The sequence below is a fragment of the Hippichthys cyanospilos genome, chromosome 16 (genome assembly GCF_059441005.1).
Source record: "Hippichthys cyanospilos isolate Australia breed blue-spotted pipefish chromosome 16, RoL_Hcya_1.0, whole genome shotgun sequence".
NCBI lineage: Eukaryota > Metazoa > Chordata > Actinopteri > Syngnathiformes > Syngnathidae > Hippichthys > Hippichthys cyanospilos.
This window is the reverse complement of record NC_142384.1, coordinates 7817594-7833849: the sequence shown is the minus strand read 5'-3', so window position 1 is coordinate 7833849 and position 16256 is coordinate 7817594. Positions and strand designations below refer to the sequence as shown.

Sequence of the window (16256 nt, the reverse complement as noted above, 5' to 3'; positions counted from 1 at the left end):
TGGACAAAAACCTGCTAAAACCAACAGGAATGCAAATCAAACGATTTGTGCTGATTTTGAAATTGCTGATATTTTCCGATTAATTGGGACTGGTCCTGTTGAATCGAGGCAGCTCTTCATTTACACCCCCACCCCTGTTTTTTTTTTCCTTTAAATTTATTGATTTATTTTTACTTTGGTACAGGCTAACAGCTGGCAGGACCCCACCAACCCCCCCTCCGTCACCTCCCCTCCCGGAGCTCCCGGCAGCGTCCACTCGGACACCTCCAACTGATCCGTCATGCCGTCTCCGCCGCCATCTTGGACTCAACGGGATAATTGCCATGAACACAACACACTGTGCTGGAACACAGGACAGCAACGCAACCCTGGACTTCACGCCCTAGACATGCCCCACCCGCTCCTGTGTCATCCTGTCCACGCATACACGTGTATATGCTCGTTTTCTTCACACACTCGCGCTCTTCACCCGTGGCTTCGTTCAATTGGTTGCCCCAGCCAGGCTCTTACCAAAGCGCCGTCGCCCGGCTTATCATCAGCATCGCCGCGTGGCGCTGTTAGCATCCTTGTTATGAGTGTGGCTAACAAGTTAGCAGACCAAGAAGAAGAGTGGATGGAACTAATCGCCCCGTTTTTTTGGGCCGCTAGATTTTACTCCTCTTTTTTTTTTCTGTCCACTAGTTTCTCTGATCGTAGGCCATTGTGTGTGTGTGTGTGTTTTTGTTTTGTTTTTTTGTTTGTGTGTGTGTAAGAAAGAATGCACCAGCCGCCACCAAAAATCCACACACGCTGCCAATAGCGCATTTGAGAGGGCGAGGGAGAAGAGGGCTCATGACGGCAAGGGCGACCATCCGGAATCTAGCAAAACTCGTCTTCCATGCATGTTAGCAACTCGCTCTAGCCGTGTGTTCTCGTCTCATTTGGCCCCGCCCACTCTCGCTTTTTACCTTGGTTTTTAATGAAGAAAGCGAGAAGAGAAAACACCTACAAGGGGTTAAATATTACAGTCAGACCAAAAAAAAAACGGCGAGCGTGGCGTGTTGCTCGGATAGTTGTGTGCGTTGTCGTGGCGACATGCATAACAAACTTCTGTTGTACCAAAACCAAAAATACCACAGTCAGTAATCATGATAATGAAGATGCCACCATCTATTTTTGTCCTGTTTTTTTTTTTATTTTGCTTGGAAGGGAGGGGGGGGGGGGCATTTTTATTTTCGATGTTTACAAATATAGACTTCCTCTTTATTTCTTCTTTTTTATCGGCCAATAAGACGAGGGCTCACCATTCTCACTCTCTCTCGTCCTTCTCACTCATTTTTCGGGACAATTTTTGAACTTTTTTTTTTTTTTTAAACAAAAGTTTCAATGCTCAAGTTTGGTTGTCGTCTTATGGAGACAGAAATGCCTTTAACTCATTCACTGCCAGCCGCTTTCAAAGTGAAATTGAAACAGACTTGGCTTTTTTTTTTTTCAAACTAGCACAGCAAAACTGATTGTCTTTTGATGGCAAAATTAATTTACGGAAACGCTTTTTGTGGCCATTTTACATATCGTTTGCCGTTCATTGCATGAACCACCATGCATATTTTATTCATACCACGCTTTTATATTTGTGTGAGTTGCCTAAACTTGTGCGTTTCCCCTCATAATGGAATTAAGATTAGTATCCTAATCTTGGCCATCAATGCGAAAACAGTGCTGAGTTTAAATCCAAAATGATGCAAGGACGCCATCCTGTGGCGTCTTTTCTCACACCCCTTCACATTTCAAAACTTGCAGGCGAAATTTTGGCAATTTTTCTATCCGGTTGACCAATATAAACACACAGCTGTGAATGAGTTAAAGCTGGGGAAAAAAATGACATGAATATCTGATGTGTTTTCCAACCTGTAATTACTTTTTTTTACTTTGATGCACCAAAATCTCATCAAGCTCCTCCCCCAGTTTGCCCCGCCTATTTTTTTTAATTAACCTGTTTAATGGATGTCACTGTACAGTTTGTGTAATGATTCACTGTTTCTTTTATAAACCTGACGCTTGGTTCAGATGCTACTTTTTATTTGGCCCCCACCCCTCGGGGAACTCGCAAAATTACACACGCAACTTGCTATATAACCCTGTATCAACCTTATTTTGTATTATTGTTATTATTTAGGCTTTTTGTTACATAACCGGGTGGAAATGTGGGGTTTACTGCTCGGGATGTTTGCTCCTGTGGATTATAATGGTTCCCATGAAGCTTCCATGAAAATTATGGTGGCGGGGGGGAAAAAGGCTCCACAGTATCAAATGTCCCATTCAAAAACCCACTTTGATTATTTTTTTTTGTTCTTGTTCTCTTAGTATATTTGTATCACCTCTATTTCCCTTGTATTTACCCCCCTCTCTACCTCTGTCTTTCCATCTCTGTTGTATATATATAACCCCCCCCCCCAAACCCACCGCTGTTTTCAGACCCACGCGTCTGTCTGAACTCCTTTTATACCTCAACTTTAGAATTGTTCTAGAAAGAAAGAGTTAAAAACAAAGGAAGAATGACAAATTGTAGTGTTCTTATTAGAAACTTAATAAAAAAAAACAATTTAGTGTGATTTTTTTTTTCTTTTCTTTTCTTCTCTTCCAGTATTTGATTTTCGGATTTTAGGAGTGTTTCATTTTACAAGTTGTCACAAAAATGCTCTTGTGATAGTCAAATGTAATAAAAAGGAGAGATTGCACCATCTTCTGAATCATGTCGGTCTTATACAAATTCTTCAACTTTATGAATTAAAAAAAGCCGTTCCGACATGGTCCTTATGAAGTTTGAACTTCTTATAATATTAAAAACAAAACAACAACAAAACACGTACTGTAACAGCCATATCCGTTTCTAGCGGATATGTTATGTAAAAGGATAAATGAATACAGTATTTTAAATGTTTTACACATTTTTTATATAAATACAACGTCTTGAAATGACTCATTAGGTTTTGTTATTATGCCCCCAAAATGGAAATACATCCTGAGTTTCTCTTTTGTTGTCTTGAACAAGGAAGAAAAATCTAATAGGCGTTTTATTTTCAATTGTATTTCTAAAAAACTGGAGCACGAGACAAATCCACGAAGTAGTGTCCTTCAGCGTTTCTCATAACGTCCACAAGGCGGCGCCAGCTTGGCGGTATGCGCTGAATGTTACTTGCAGTCCGCCAATACCCGAAAGAGGCATAAGGTCATGGGCGAATAAATGCACGGGAGTCATTAAGCGTGTTGCATAAATGCAACGTTCTATACTCCCGTAATCTTATCGCATCCAGGTATTCATTTCCTGAACCTCTTATCCACATTCTATGGGTAAAATTTTAGTTCGACACCCCGGGTAATATAATGTGCCCCAGAATTGCACTGCGTCTAGGAGAACGAACAGATAATTTTTCATATCAGTTTTTTAATCAGCTGTAAGTGCAGTCGTGTCTTTTTAAGTTAACATAACTAACTTAATTTCGTAACTTTTATAAGTGAAATCTCGGGACCGCCTACATTCTCCCTATATGGACTGTTTTCCTGACAACAGACCTTGTAACGTTCTAAATACAGAGCTCCGGTAGCGATACATTATTTGGTCAGTTTTTTATTTTGAAGGTGATACGTAGCGCGTTGCCGTCGTGTTACCGTAATGCCTAGAATCGACACTCGTTGGACCTTTGACTTCTTATCATGTAAAAACGGGTGTTATCATAGATTTAGCAAAACAAACAATTATTGAAAAAAAATATGAGAACAAAAAAATGATAATATTACTATAATCCGTGGTCCGACTGCAGTGTATTTCTGGTGTATTCCGGAGGACCAATCACGAAAGGGATGTAGCACATGCGTAAATGTGATGGGACCTTAAAAGAAAATACAATGCGATTTTTTTTTTTACATTGGTTCCAATTCGCGACTGACCATTTTTTAAATGTTTTGTTTGTGCGTTTAAAAATGTATGTTATTTTTGTCTTATTACGAAAGTAGTTTTCATTACATAGTTATGTCCACTAAGCGGCGCTGCAAAATAGATCTTTGACACGAACGCTCGTTCATTGTGTCGTGAATTGTGCTGTGAATGTTAAAAACTCGGGTTAATTTCCGTGTATTTTGGGTGTATTCTAATTATGACTATTGCTACCCAGGATTTATTTTATCTCAAGAGACGCCGGAAGGGCATAGGACTTTAGAATTATTATTGGATTGCTGTCACGTATTCCAGCGAATCCGGAAAATATATCAAAACAGGAAAGCACGTTGTGATCGGATATGTACGGAAATTTTAATTCTAGCAACTATGAAGTTTTCTACATTTTTGCTGCTTGTTTGGCTAATTTCAAATTGGCGTATGAGTTTATCAAATCAAAATTGATAACCTATTCTACATTGACCATTTCAAAAAAGTAGATCAAGAACATTTTTTTATTATTTTACTCAAATATACGTGCTTTTTCGTTAGTTTTGTTTCCCTTGCACGTTAAACGTGACCGCGTTCAACTTGCAGTCGGACCGGCGCTCGTTACGTCCCCGACGAAAAGACCTACGCGTGACGTCATCTACAAGGAGAGGTGTTCATGATCCTCGGAGAGAAAGAACCCGCGCGCCCTGGCAACCTGATAAACCCAGGTAATCGCCATTGTTTCCACCTCTAATTCTCTCGCTTGTGTCGTGACCGTCAAGCGTGCCAGTGAACAGTGTGGAACACGACGCAAAAATCCTTAAAACCGGGAGAAGGGGGGGAGGCCGACGTTGATAGCCGGCGCCCGTTGCGAGCGTTGACTTGCACGGCGGGCCTGCTTGCGGCTGGCTAGCCTAGCTTATTAGCCAAGCTAGCTAGCACTTGTCTACAAAAAGACACAATAACCGCACTTGAGCTGTGCGTCAGACTGACACCCCTTACACTTATTAAACAATATAACCCCGCATTGTGCCAGCCGTAGCCCACCAAACGCCGCCACGAACGCCGTTCTCGGCGGCGACGGCTACTTGGCTCGTCGACTGTCTTGTGTTGTGGGAGACGGTGACGCCGTCACGGTGATGATGGCGCACACTCACACCGGGGCTATTTGAGTAAAACGCACCCGGTAAAACAAACGACGGCGGTAATGGGCTTTGAATGTCATTCTTTCAGCGCTCACAATTGGTGTACAGTCGCCTTTGTGCGCCTTAGCAATCCTGGTTTCACTTTGTGTTGTTCGGACGTCCGTTACGAAACTGCTTCTCTTCTAATCCATGCCCGATGGCCTAACGTTAAGGTCCAGGCTGCTCGAGGAATTGCTCAACCGTTACTCACTGATTTATCACGTCTAGTTTGGCTATAATGACAAAAAATGACGAAGCCAATCGCTTTGAGTCTACCGGTGCAAGTGTGCAAGCGGTTCTGCGGTGCCCAGGCCCATTACATAGCAGACTGACCGTGCTCTATTCTTAGAAACGGTAATTTTGATTTATACACGCGTACTGTACTTTGTCATGGTCGACCGTTGCTGTAATAACGCCACACAAAGTTTTTGGAACAGTCAGATTCATAAATGTTGGGACCTGGGCACCAATGATGGGACTTTTGGCTCTTTTAAAGGGAGCCTTTGATCCACGAACCGTTCACTTAAAAGAGACGCTCTTTTATGTTGCTTAGTTGATTGTAAAACATCAATGTTTTACTCTTGAGGTAAACACCGGGATTAGTAATACATTGCAGTCTGTTTCATGCTTTAATGTTTAACTCCTTGTGCAGTATTTTCACCAAGCCTTTATTTTTATATCAAAGGGAAAGCATTGAAAGAGAAGAAACTAGGGAACTAAAATTCCACAAAGATAGTAGCATCGTGTCAAAGTTTGAAATGGCATGACCAATATAGTAATCACACTTCTAGGAACGTACTATCCCTTGGATAAAATACTACAAGTAGAATGTGGAAGAATTTGTCTAAAAAATGTACTGTATTGTACAAGGGTTAAGTGATATAACTTCAGTATGCTTATTGAAGACACTATGATGACATATGATCGTTTTTCGAGCGTTGTCCGCTGTTGTGGAGACTGCAAAAAAAGAATAATTTACCCTGTTTGCAAACATTTGGATTTGCTTGTCTCTAGAATAAAATGCTTTTTTTTGTCATTGAATAGCTGGTATGCAACAAAATTGGTAACACTGCTACAATTGGTGCGATTTTGTGCATTTTTCTTTACCTAATAGCCATAAAATTCACAACGCTGTTGACTTCTTGGGCATCTAAAGCACTTGATGGCAACATAGAGCAAAGGAAGCACCATGAAGCTTTGAACCACGTGCAAACAATTGCCTGCAAAGCTTCGTTGCTTTCCTGAAGCTTCATTTTGCTAACACTATAGCACACGCAGGCGTAACAGCAGACGTTAAGCCACAGAATGTGAGATGCTAATGCAGTTTGCATCCATTAAATATTTGCAATGTCGGCAAGACATCAAATTACTACTCGTGGTCTAGCCGGCCAGCGAAGGCTACACATATCATTTCCAGGTCATGCCCATACGAAGTGCGCCTCGATACATGCTTTGTGGATTTGCATCTTTTAAAGGGTTATTTTAATTGTTTCAGAACGATTACATATTGACGCCACATAAAAGCCAACGCTTATGCGACTGCTTACAAAAAGCAGCAGGATAAGTTCCGAAATGTTTTGGGTGGAATTACCGGGTTTCATTCAACTAGTTGGTTCAGAATTCGTTGCATGGTATTTTACGGTGCAGATGGACAATGTACTGCAAATAATTTCCCCATTATTTTTGACCCCTTTGAAAATATGAATTCTAAAATGTTGTCATTGCCTAAACTAAAAACTCAGCTACTTTTGATGGAAATAAATGACCTTTAATTAGTGTTGAAAGTCTGCAGATTGAGCACATCTCGTTGTTTTCAGCTCAAATAGTGGTAGGCGATAAAAATTGTCTTTATTATTTACACACATGACTGTTTGAAGGGTAGGTGTTGCACCGATTAGGACTAGTCAATGAGTCAGCTTTGACCCACTGCTGCGACATTTAAAGGTTGATGTTGACTAATTGCTAAACAGGTTTTTGAGATCCGGTCTTCCAGTAGGCTAATTTACCAGAGGAGCTTAAAGGGACACTGTGTAAGATTTAGACCGTTTTTCATTAAAAAGGAATCAATTAAATAATTGTACATTTCCAAAACTTGCAAATGAATGTGTTCTTAATGACTAAGAGTATGTTTTGAATATAATCAGAGGTCTAGTTTTCTTTAAAGTATATTACGTGGGGGGTGGCACTTCTCCGGAGACGGCCATGTTTGTTATAGCTACGTACAATGGTAAATGCAGCACCTGCAGCACCTCCTGCTGTCTGTAATGAAAAACTGTTTAAATCTAACACACAATCCCTTTAACTAGAATGCTCTGTGCAGCAGTGAATTACTCGGCCCACTTATTTGAAGAGTAATTGAAATTGTCCAAAGATGTATGTTTATGAATGTGACTCATTGTTTATTGAATCAAGCCCTGCAATTGGCCGGCAACCAACCCCAAGTCACCCCGACTCAGTCAGCTGGGATAGACTCCAGCTCACTCCTGACCCTAATGAGGACAAACGCTGTAGAAAATGGATGAATGGATGGTTTAATGGAGGAACATGCCATTTGGAGTATTAGCATGCGATTTAGAAAAAAAAAAAAAGTGAAGCTTTGTAGTTCAAGGGAACAACATGAAGGTTTGAGCATATTGGGAGATTTAGGGTTTCACGTAAAGAATTGTACGCCTGAAAATCACAGCTTGATAATGAGGAACTTGATGGTTTAGTCTTGATTAACTGCCCAGAAAAACACGCTAAGATTGTCAAATTGCATTTGTGAGCAGGTGAGACTCAGCAGAGGTCTCTGGCTTTGATCATCTCATGTGCCTAAGAATGTACTTTTCTTAGTGTAATGTTTTTTTCCGCACCCCTCTGTTATGATGCTGTTTTTGGTTCTGCTCTTCTAGTTTCCATGGAAACATTTTTGGCCTAGTTATGAGTGACCTCTAGATGAAACGGACCGTTCGGTCTGGGAACAAATGAGCCTGCCAACCAAATCCATTACAGGCTTTATGTGAGAGTGTATAGAAAACTTGCAACTTTCTTCTAAAGCTTTTGTGCTTTGGTTTGAATCACATTTTAGACACACTCTTTCTGCTTTAAATATCTCATTTGTCTGTGAACATATTCTAACTAAAATCATTTGCCAAACATATTCATGTACACACACATAATTTTGATCACGGATCTAATTTAACAAAATGGTAAAGTCATAATTAAATGTGTATTGTACATTTTTCTAAACCATTAAAAGATCAAATGTTCATGAAAAATATTCCAAGGACATAAATGTAAAAAGTATTGAAGCTCAGTTATAGCCGTTTTTACAATACCTCTTGTGTTTCTTTCAATTATTATGGCCCACAATAATTTTCATATAAATGTTGACTGTAATATGATTTTACATTAACTAGGCACAAAACAAGTCCTCAAGTAATTAATGCATTATTTTAAAAGCTTAGCATAGCCATTTATTTGGTGTACACTATCAGGAAAAAGTCAAGCAAACTAACAAGTGTTGAATGCGTACGACAGTTAACAACAATTCCCCAGTGCAGTGAGGCTAACTTCAAAAATAAACATTACCTTTCCAAATAACATATTGGCATCAATGCTTTGGTCCACTTCTGTTTTGAAGTAGATACCAGCAGCGTGTTTGGATGTAATGGATGACTTGACTCATCACCCTACGTTGTCCGGGAATCAAGTTCAATTGCTAATTATGCTTAGGAAGAATGCCTAATAAAGACCTAATTACGCTTACACGGCGCCTGTTTCCAGCGATTAGCAGCTAGCATCGCTCAACTGCCCCATATATTGGCTGAGATTATTTTTCAAAGGAAGTTTAATTGATGGCAAATTACCCAACTGTCACGGAACAACCAAGGCTGACTCAAATGTGCAGTTTTAGCTCACAAAAATCTCTACTTTGGTTTTGACCTCACTATATTTTATAAATCTAATGGGTGGATATATATCTAAAATGTCACAATTTCTAGAGAGTACAATTTTAAAAATATATTTTCCTCATAATTGTTTATTAATTAAGCAAAACCAGGTGTTTTTTATTTTATCAGAATACCTATTTCGTCAATAAAATGTTCAGAAAATATAAGAATACAAAAATATTTTATAGCTGCAAGCCCTTGTGTTAACAAATAAGAGAGTGCACATTCCAACTTTTGTTGCCATGGTTTTCCGTCGTAAACAGAGTATACCCTGTACTCAACAACTCATATTTATAGAGCACTTTAGAACGCCTGAAACAAAGTGCTATGCATAAATACAAAACTTGGTAACAACACAGTGGAGAATCATTTTTATAAATATTGACTATGACTTGGCTACTGTGTTCACCGAAGTTACTGATAGCCTAAAGCGTGTACTGCCTTTGGCTAATGTCTTCTTGTACACTGTGATGATGAGACACCGATGTTGAGGTCACCTAATGATGTTGTAGCACCTAAACAGACCAGCATCTAAAAGTCATAACTGATAGTTCTGTAGTTGCTTGTAGTGTCTGGTTTAGATAATAGAAACGCGTCAATAGCTAGTAGGTACCGCTCTGATGAGGTTAGTAGCTGTTGGACAAACCACATTATTGACTGAGAAATTGTGTGTAAAGCCTTGGTCAAATTTAGTCTTTCATGGAGCAAGAGTCCCCGTAGGTTCGACCTCCTCAATACTCTGTGATTAATGGAAGCGCTCTCACATTTCCTGCCTCATTCTCATCTCCGGCTCTGTTTCATCTCTCTCTCTTGTCGATCCCAAGTTTAAATACTATGGATGGGACGAAAGCATGAGATCTTGCAAGATTAGGACGCCATGACATTTCCTGTCCTTGCATAGTGCAAGATCATTTTTCTTTTTGGCTGTTTTTTGGCAATGCCTTACATTAGGAGAATGCATTGTTGTTGTTACTGCTCTGACGATAAAACACCGTTTTGCGGTTAGACGTCAAAATAAACTTGACAGTACTGAATAGTATATGGAAACGAGTATATGTAATTTTTTTAATTTTCCTGGAAAGCATGTCGCTATAAAGAATGTAGATGTACCGTACAACCTGTTGCTGCGGGAGAGTCACGAGTCGCAATTCGATACAACCCAACCTTGTTCTGAAATCACATTAAATCGCCAATTCAGGTGCTAAAAATGACTTAATGGCTTGTCTTAACGTACTCTTTGATGCTGACAGCTTGAAAGTCGCTGTTTGTACTGATCACTTTTAAACAAACCAGGCTGACTCAAAATGTCTCATTCTGTGGTTCCAACATCACTTTGTCGTGATGAAAATGCATGGGGAGAAAGTAGGGCTGCACGATTATGGCTAAAATAATAATCACCATTGTTTTGGTCAATATTGAAATCACAATTATTTATCATGATAACTCATAATGTTTGGTCAAATATGTCTATTTAGTGCCCTTTCAGTATATAAACAAGCATTCAAGTCTTGATAATTACAAACAGGAATAAAAAACTAAAATCAATAAAGTAAATAATTCAAACATTCAGACATGGCAAAAACTTGACACACAGGGCAATAGAGCTAACTTACTTGCTGAGTGCAAACCAATGGAAAAAAAAATTAGCTGACTTAGAACCAAGCATATTATTTACTTTTTAAGCAAATGTTAATAAATTAGCAGTCAAAATGCCATTTTTGGTCATTTAAAACCGAATTTATTCCAATTTTTTGTCTGATTTTTCAAAATGGGTCTCAATTGACAGTTAACACTGTATGTATTAGAAATCAGGTGAGAAACTGAAAGCCATTTCACACTGGTAAATAAAATATTAGTGTGAGAAAAGCTTTTGTCATGCAAACATGGGAAACTTTGCCCCCTGATAGTGGGATCACAAAGTATTTGGTTTGACTGGTAATAAAAAAAGTGCTTGACTTTTTAAATGATATATCGCTGAGGATCGGCTGAATTAATCATGGCAGCCAATATCATGATCGCGATTAAAATTCATTTAATTGTGCGGCCCAGGAGAAAGTTATCTAAAATCTTTTTTTTTTTATGAAAAAAAGGTTTATTATAAAAAAATAAGAGCCTTGTTCTTTTATATTTACCTTTGCATCATTTTTAAAGTTTACTCTGTAAAAAGAAAATTGATAACTGAAAAATTTGTTGTCGGCATTATTTTGTATTGAGAAATTTTGCAAAAAAAAAAAAATCTCGTCCATATCTCCATCAATAATGACAGTTGGTTTCAACTTTGAGCTTTCTTTCCACGTTGCTCGATGCGGCTGAAGTTTGCGTATGGCTATACTGTACTATGCGCGGTTAAAGAAACCACAAGTCACCCAAAGAAGAGGGCGAGTGGGGGTGGAGCACGATGAAGAGGACAGCGGCAAAGACAGGAAGGGGTGGGGTGTTAAAGGTCTGGGAGTAGGAGAGAGAGGCGAGCGAGCAAGAACCTCAAGCTATTGATGGGGAAACAGGGGAGGGGTGGAATGAACAAGCACGTATGGCAGCCAGAGGAAGGGAGGGGTGTGTGCGTGTGTGGGCCGAGGCTCTGGTGAATGAGGAAGCGGCAGAGCCATTTTTCCTGTTGAGAAACTGCACGCTGGTCCGCCTGCGCTACAGAGCGAGCGAGAGGAATAAAAGTCCTCCTCCCGGAGTCCCTCCGGGGTCCTCGCAAGGCCGGCCTTGCGTCCCTCCCGCTCGCCGCTGCTTTTCATTGAAGTTGGGGAGGCCCTGAAGAGGACACAATGGAGCGGAGAGCCTTTGGCAACTGGGCCGTTGTACTACTGAGAGGGGGATGGGGTCGAGAGAGGACCGGTTCACACAGCTAACACGGCCTGCCGGCTGCAGGCGTCCGCGGCCGCCCCTCCGCTCCCCGACCAGCTCTTCCCGTCTCCCAGGCTATTTTTTTTCCCGGAACGGCCAACCCCCCTGCCCAAAACTCCACTCGGACCTACGCGGTGGATTTACTCATCATGTTTTGTGGGATTTTAGGATATGCACCAAAGCCTCGGGCTTAAATCTGTGTTCTGGATGACAGACAGGGAAAAAACAACTTTCCTAATCGGTTTGTAACCCTTTCTTTGGGATTGGGGCTTGTTTCCATGCGGTGGAGTTTAGATAAATGGATTACAAGATGCATGCCAAGTCTAACGATTTGCTGGATTTCCAAAAACTGGATGCCCTTCTGGAAAAGATTGCACATTCCGTCTCTGTGAAAAGGTAATTGTGTTGAGCATAAACCCCCCCCCCCCAAAAAAAAAAAAAACTTTCTTTTTTTTTAACCCACGCAGGCACTGTGTTATTTTATTTTTTTTAACGAATGAAACTTGCATAACAAATCAATTCCAAGCAATGTGTGTTGATATGCTGAGGACAAGGTAACATTGAGAACAACCTGAAGTTCGAGCTCTTGGGACTATCCTGTGGCAACCGCTATATCACTTTTATGAAGATGATTCACTGCTTTTTTTCCCCCTCAGTTGTTTATTGAGGACAGTATTGTTATCCCCATTTTTTTTTGCTAGAAGCCATGAGCCTACCTCCTGGTGAGAGAGGGGGGGGGGGGGGGTAGTGGGGGGAGGGTGACTACTGAAGAAGAAGGGGGTTGTGTGTGATTCATGGAAGTTTGCCTTGCATATCTCGGGCCAGCTGGAAGTTAAGCGTGAAGAAGCCTTCTTTTTCTTTTGGTGCATAACTTGAGTCACGGTTAGCCTGTTTGAGTCACATCCATGCCCTGACGCATACAGACGCTTAGAATACTCATGGGAACAACTCTTTACTTTGGGCGCCTTTGGATCATTTGATCTTGTGCTCGGAATCATTTTGAGTTTTTGGAAAAGCTTAGTCGCGGTTGAGGAAACCTCTTTGCACCACATTTGCATACAAAAGCATCATGAAGCAATCAGGTGGAGAAGCAGCTGTAATTCTTGGATAGTGGCACTGATGGCGTTTACGCTGAAACTTCGCACTATTTCTCAGTCTTTGCCGTCTGTAGTCAAGAGAGACAATCACCAACGTGGCTGCGCCCGCTTTATCAACGTCCCAGTGATGAATCACTACTCATCGCTAATCCAATCTTCATAATGATCTCACCTGTATTCCGCTCATCGACCTAGTTAAGGAATGATTGAGAGCCCTCATTAGTTTTCATTCAGAGCCTTCATTGGCTTTCCCACGCAGATCTTAGGAATTGTTGCTTCGGAGCTGTAAGAGGACACAAGTTTCTTTCTTGAGCACGTTAACAACAATGGCAGTGCGGTCCATAAGACTTAAAAGACAATAATTACAATTATAACTAATCGCATACAATGTTATTTTCTGATGAATATATTGTTTTACTCCATGAGAAGCTGAAAACAGGGATAGATTGATTATTGGCCTGGCTGGCTGATTATTGGTGTTTATGTTTGCTGAAATTCACCCTTGGCCCTTGAAAATGTGATGGCTGATATTAAATCAATTTAAAGCTGTTAACTTCACGGAACGACTAATACATTAAAGATTCCACTCTACTGCTTTTGATTTTGTTTGAAATCATAGATAAGTGATTTTTTACTCATACGTACATACAAAGCTCCTTATTTTAGACATTCTGATGATGCTGGGAGCTCCTTGCATATTTCGTTCAAATTTTACAGAAAAGATGCGTGTTGTCTTGAATCTATTCAAATGTGATGCGTTTTTACAAAACCAGGCTTATGTCGCGGAGATTATTTTGAGTTATTGACAAAAATAGCAATTTTCGAAAAAAATATGTTTTGGATTTTTTACGAAAACAACTTCCTTAAGATCTCGACTTTCATTTCTCATCAGCCAAAATGTTCAAATTTTAATTGCGTTGTACGAAAATAAAGGATTACAAGACGACGTTGCACCATTGATAGATGAGTGAGCCAAACACATTTTTCTCAAAAATAGGGATTTCGACTTGGCAACAATCAAACTGATGTAACCTCATCAATTTTTGAGTTACCTACATGTATTGTTTATCATTTTAAAGGGAATTAAGTGTAGAATTAGAATATATCCATATATGAAGTTTCATTTGCGGAGACAAAAACCTGATTTTTGCAAACACATCACAAATAAATAAATACATAAATAAAAAATGCAAACCTGAAAAATTGTTCAACAAATATGGTTCAATTTGTTTCACCAATTTGTAAGATTGGACAGACTTAAAGTTAATTGTGAAATCCTAATAGAAACCTTGATGTGCAAATATTGTCAGGGCATATAGACATCATTTCCGCTTTACACACGTGTGTTTAGTGACACACTGTGTCATTTTTGATATAGAGAGAAAAAAATACAAAGACTTAATGTAGAAATGAACGTATTCAAGCTAAGAGCACCTAGCAAGTGGCAATGTAGCGAACATACAAGCTTATTCCTGGACTAAAAAAAAAGCAAGGTTCCTTGTGAATAGAGCATGTGCAGAACACATTTTATTTATTTATTTACCTCGTTATTTTTCATGAGATTTTTCCTCCTAAGTCAGAGCACCAAAAAATATATCGATTTTATTCAAAGGATTCACAGGATTTAAAGTGAAACAAGTTTCTTCGTACAATGAAATGTATTTATTTGTTCATGTATTTGTGTATTTAAAAAAACTTAAACGGCTACTTGGCTTACTTTGCTTAGCATTTTTAGGACCTCAACCCTCACAATAAATGAGGGAACGCTGTTTATAGGACCAAATAGTCGTGTTTTTGCATATTTGAGCGTATGCATTTTTTTAACTAGGACATTGCTTGTTTACTGTGGTCTTTAGACTATAAGGCATTCCACAGCAGTCTGCAGTGAACGCGAATGAACAGCTCTATTTTTGGAAATTTACATTTGTATTTTTTAATGGGTAGAAAATGCCAACTATACTGCTAATATACTGATACCTGGTTAGCACAAAACCCAATCTCTAAAACAAGGTCATTACAGAGATCAGTAGTACCGCATTTTCCGCACTATAAGGCGCACCGGATTATAAGGCGCACCCTTGAATTAATGACATATTTTAAAACTATTTCAATCACAATATAGTGATACTCAAAGTAATAACAATAATAACTCAAATAATAACTCTAAACTCTCAATAACATAATAAATCAATGTCAATATGAGCAACCTTGTTCAACTGTAAACACACAAAAGAAACAAGTAAAGCTTACTTTATCTCTTCATTCCCCATCTGCCAATCCCAATCTCAATATTGATCCATATATAAGGCGCACCATCAGCTTTTTAAAAAAATTAAGGCTTTTAGGTGTGCCTTATAGTGCGGAAAATACGGTAATTTGCTTTATCAGCATGAATCAATAAAAGAAGCAGACGAAGCTCATGTATTAATGCTCGATGTCCGTTGTTGGAAAGTGGAAAATGGCTTGGCGGTGGGATTCTATGCTATTAATTATTTAACCACTTACTTTAAGGCTTAACACCGTTCTGACACTTTAAGAGGCAGCTTGCTGTCTGACATCTTTACCTGAGCTTGACCCTTCCCGCCACACATAAATGATTCACGGAGGCTTTCATGAGGGATGCCGCCGACATCTTGCTATGATGTTCTCTCCTCTACAGTTGCTGTGAGGCCAAACACAAGAGCACGTTTCCTGTTGTGAAATGTCCACCCCCCTACCTCCCTTTTTTTTTTTCACCCCTGGAACTAAAGCCTCTTCCGCCCTTTTCAACATTCCAAAGCAGTATGCAGTGATGTATGTCCGGGTCAAAGGTCAACTGGTCTTCCAGAGCTAAGGGGCAATGTTGGACATGCAAGCAGCAGGAAGTGGACTTTTGATTGCCCTCACTTTAGTGCTTGTGCACACTTGATTAGTCGCACATGCCATTTCTTCTTTTCAACTCGTATGTGTAACCCATAGTCAGGGATGTACCTTGTTTTTTTTTTTTGCCAGCAAGAACATTTTTTTTCTTAATAGCAGCATATTTAATAATGTAACATTTTTCATTTCTAGTCATTAATGGTGTTTTAGAACACTGCTTCCCTAATGGGGATACGAGAAGGTGGTGCCTGAGATTTTAATTATTAAATAGAATTATTGAATGATGTAGATATTCCCCCCAGTATCAGAATGGTTCGTCCCGAACTGTATGCCACCTAGTATCAACTGTCAGTCATTGATTCATCATTTTAAAATCAACAATTTAAAATGAGCTAAACCTTGAGAATGAGCTTTTTCACAGTACAAC

General features: G+C 39.6%; 2 protein-coding genes across 6 annotated transcripts in view; both read left to right on the top strand.

Annotated features, from left to right (window-relative positions):
• pbx4 (pre-B-cell leukemia transcription factor 4) overlaps positions 1 to 2722 on the top strand; it is a 30577-nt gene extending 27855 nt beyond the window's left edge. For all 4 annotated transcript variants that reach the window (XM_088437188.1, XM_088437189.1, XM_088437190.1 and 1 more), the window contains one exon: positions 185 to 2722. In XM_088437188.1, coding sequence (XP_088293314.1) covers positions 185 to 274 — 90 coding nt within the window. In that variant the 3' untranslated portion in view covers positions 275 to 2722. The remainder of the gene's footprint in view (positions 1 to 184) is intronic.
• Positions 2723 to 4533: 1811 nt separating this feature from the next.
• The window catches only part of brd4 (bromodomain containing 4), a 34830-nt gene continuing 23107 nt past the window's right edge, over positions 4534 to 16256 (top strand). The window contains exon 1 of one of the 2 annotated variants that reach the window (XM_088436520.1): positions 4534 to 4632. Coding sequence is in view for 1 of the 2 variants with exons in the window: in XM_088436519.1 (XP_088292645.1) it covers positions 12172 to 12269 (98 nt within the window). In the remaining variant the exon portion in view is untranslated. Of the gene's footprint in view, positions 4633 to 11591; positions 12270 to 16256 lie in introns of those variants that run through there. The other variant, XM_088436519.1, reaches the window with a different exon arrangement.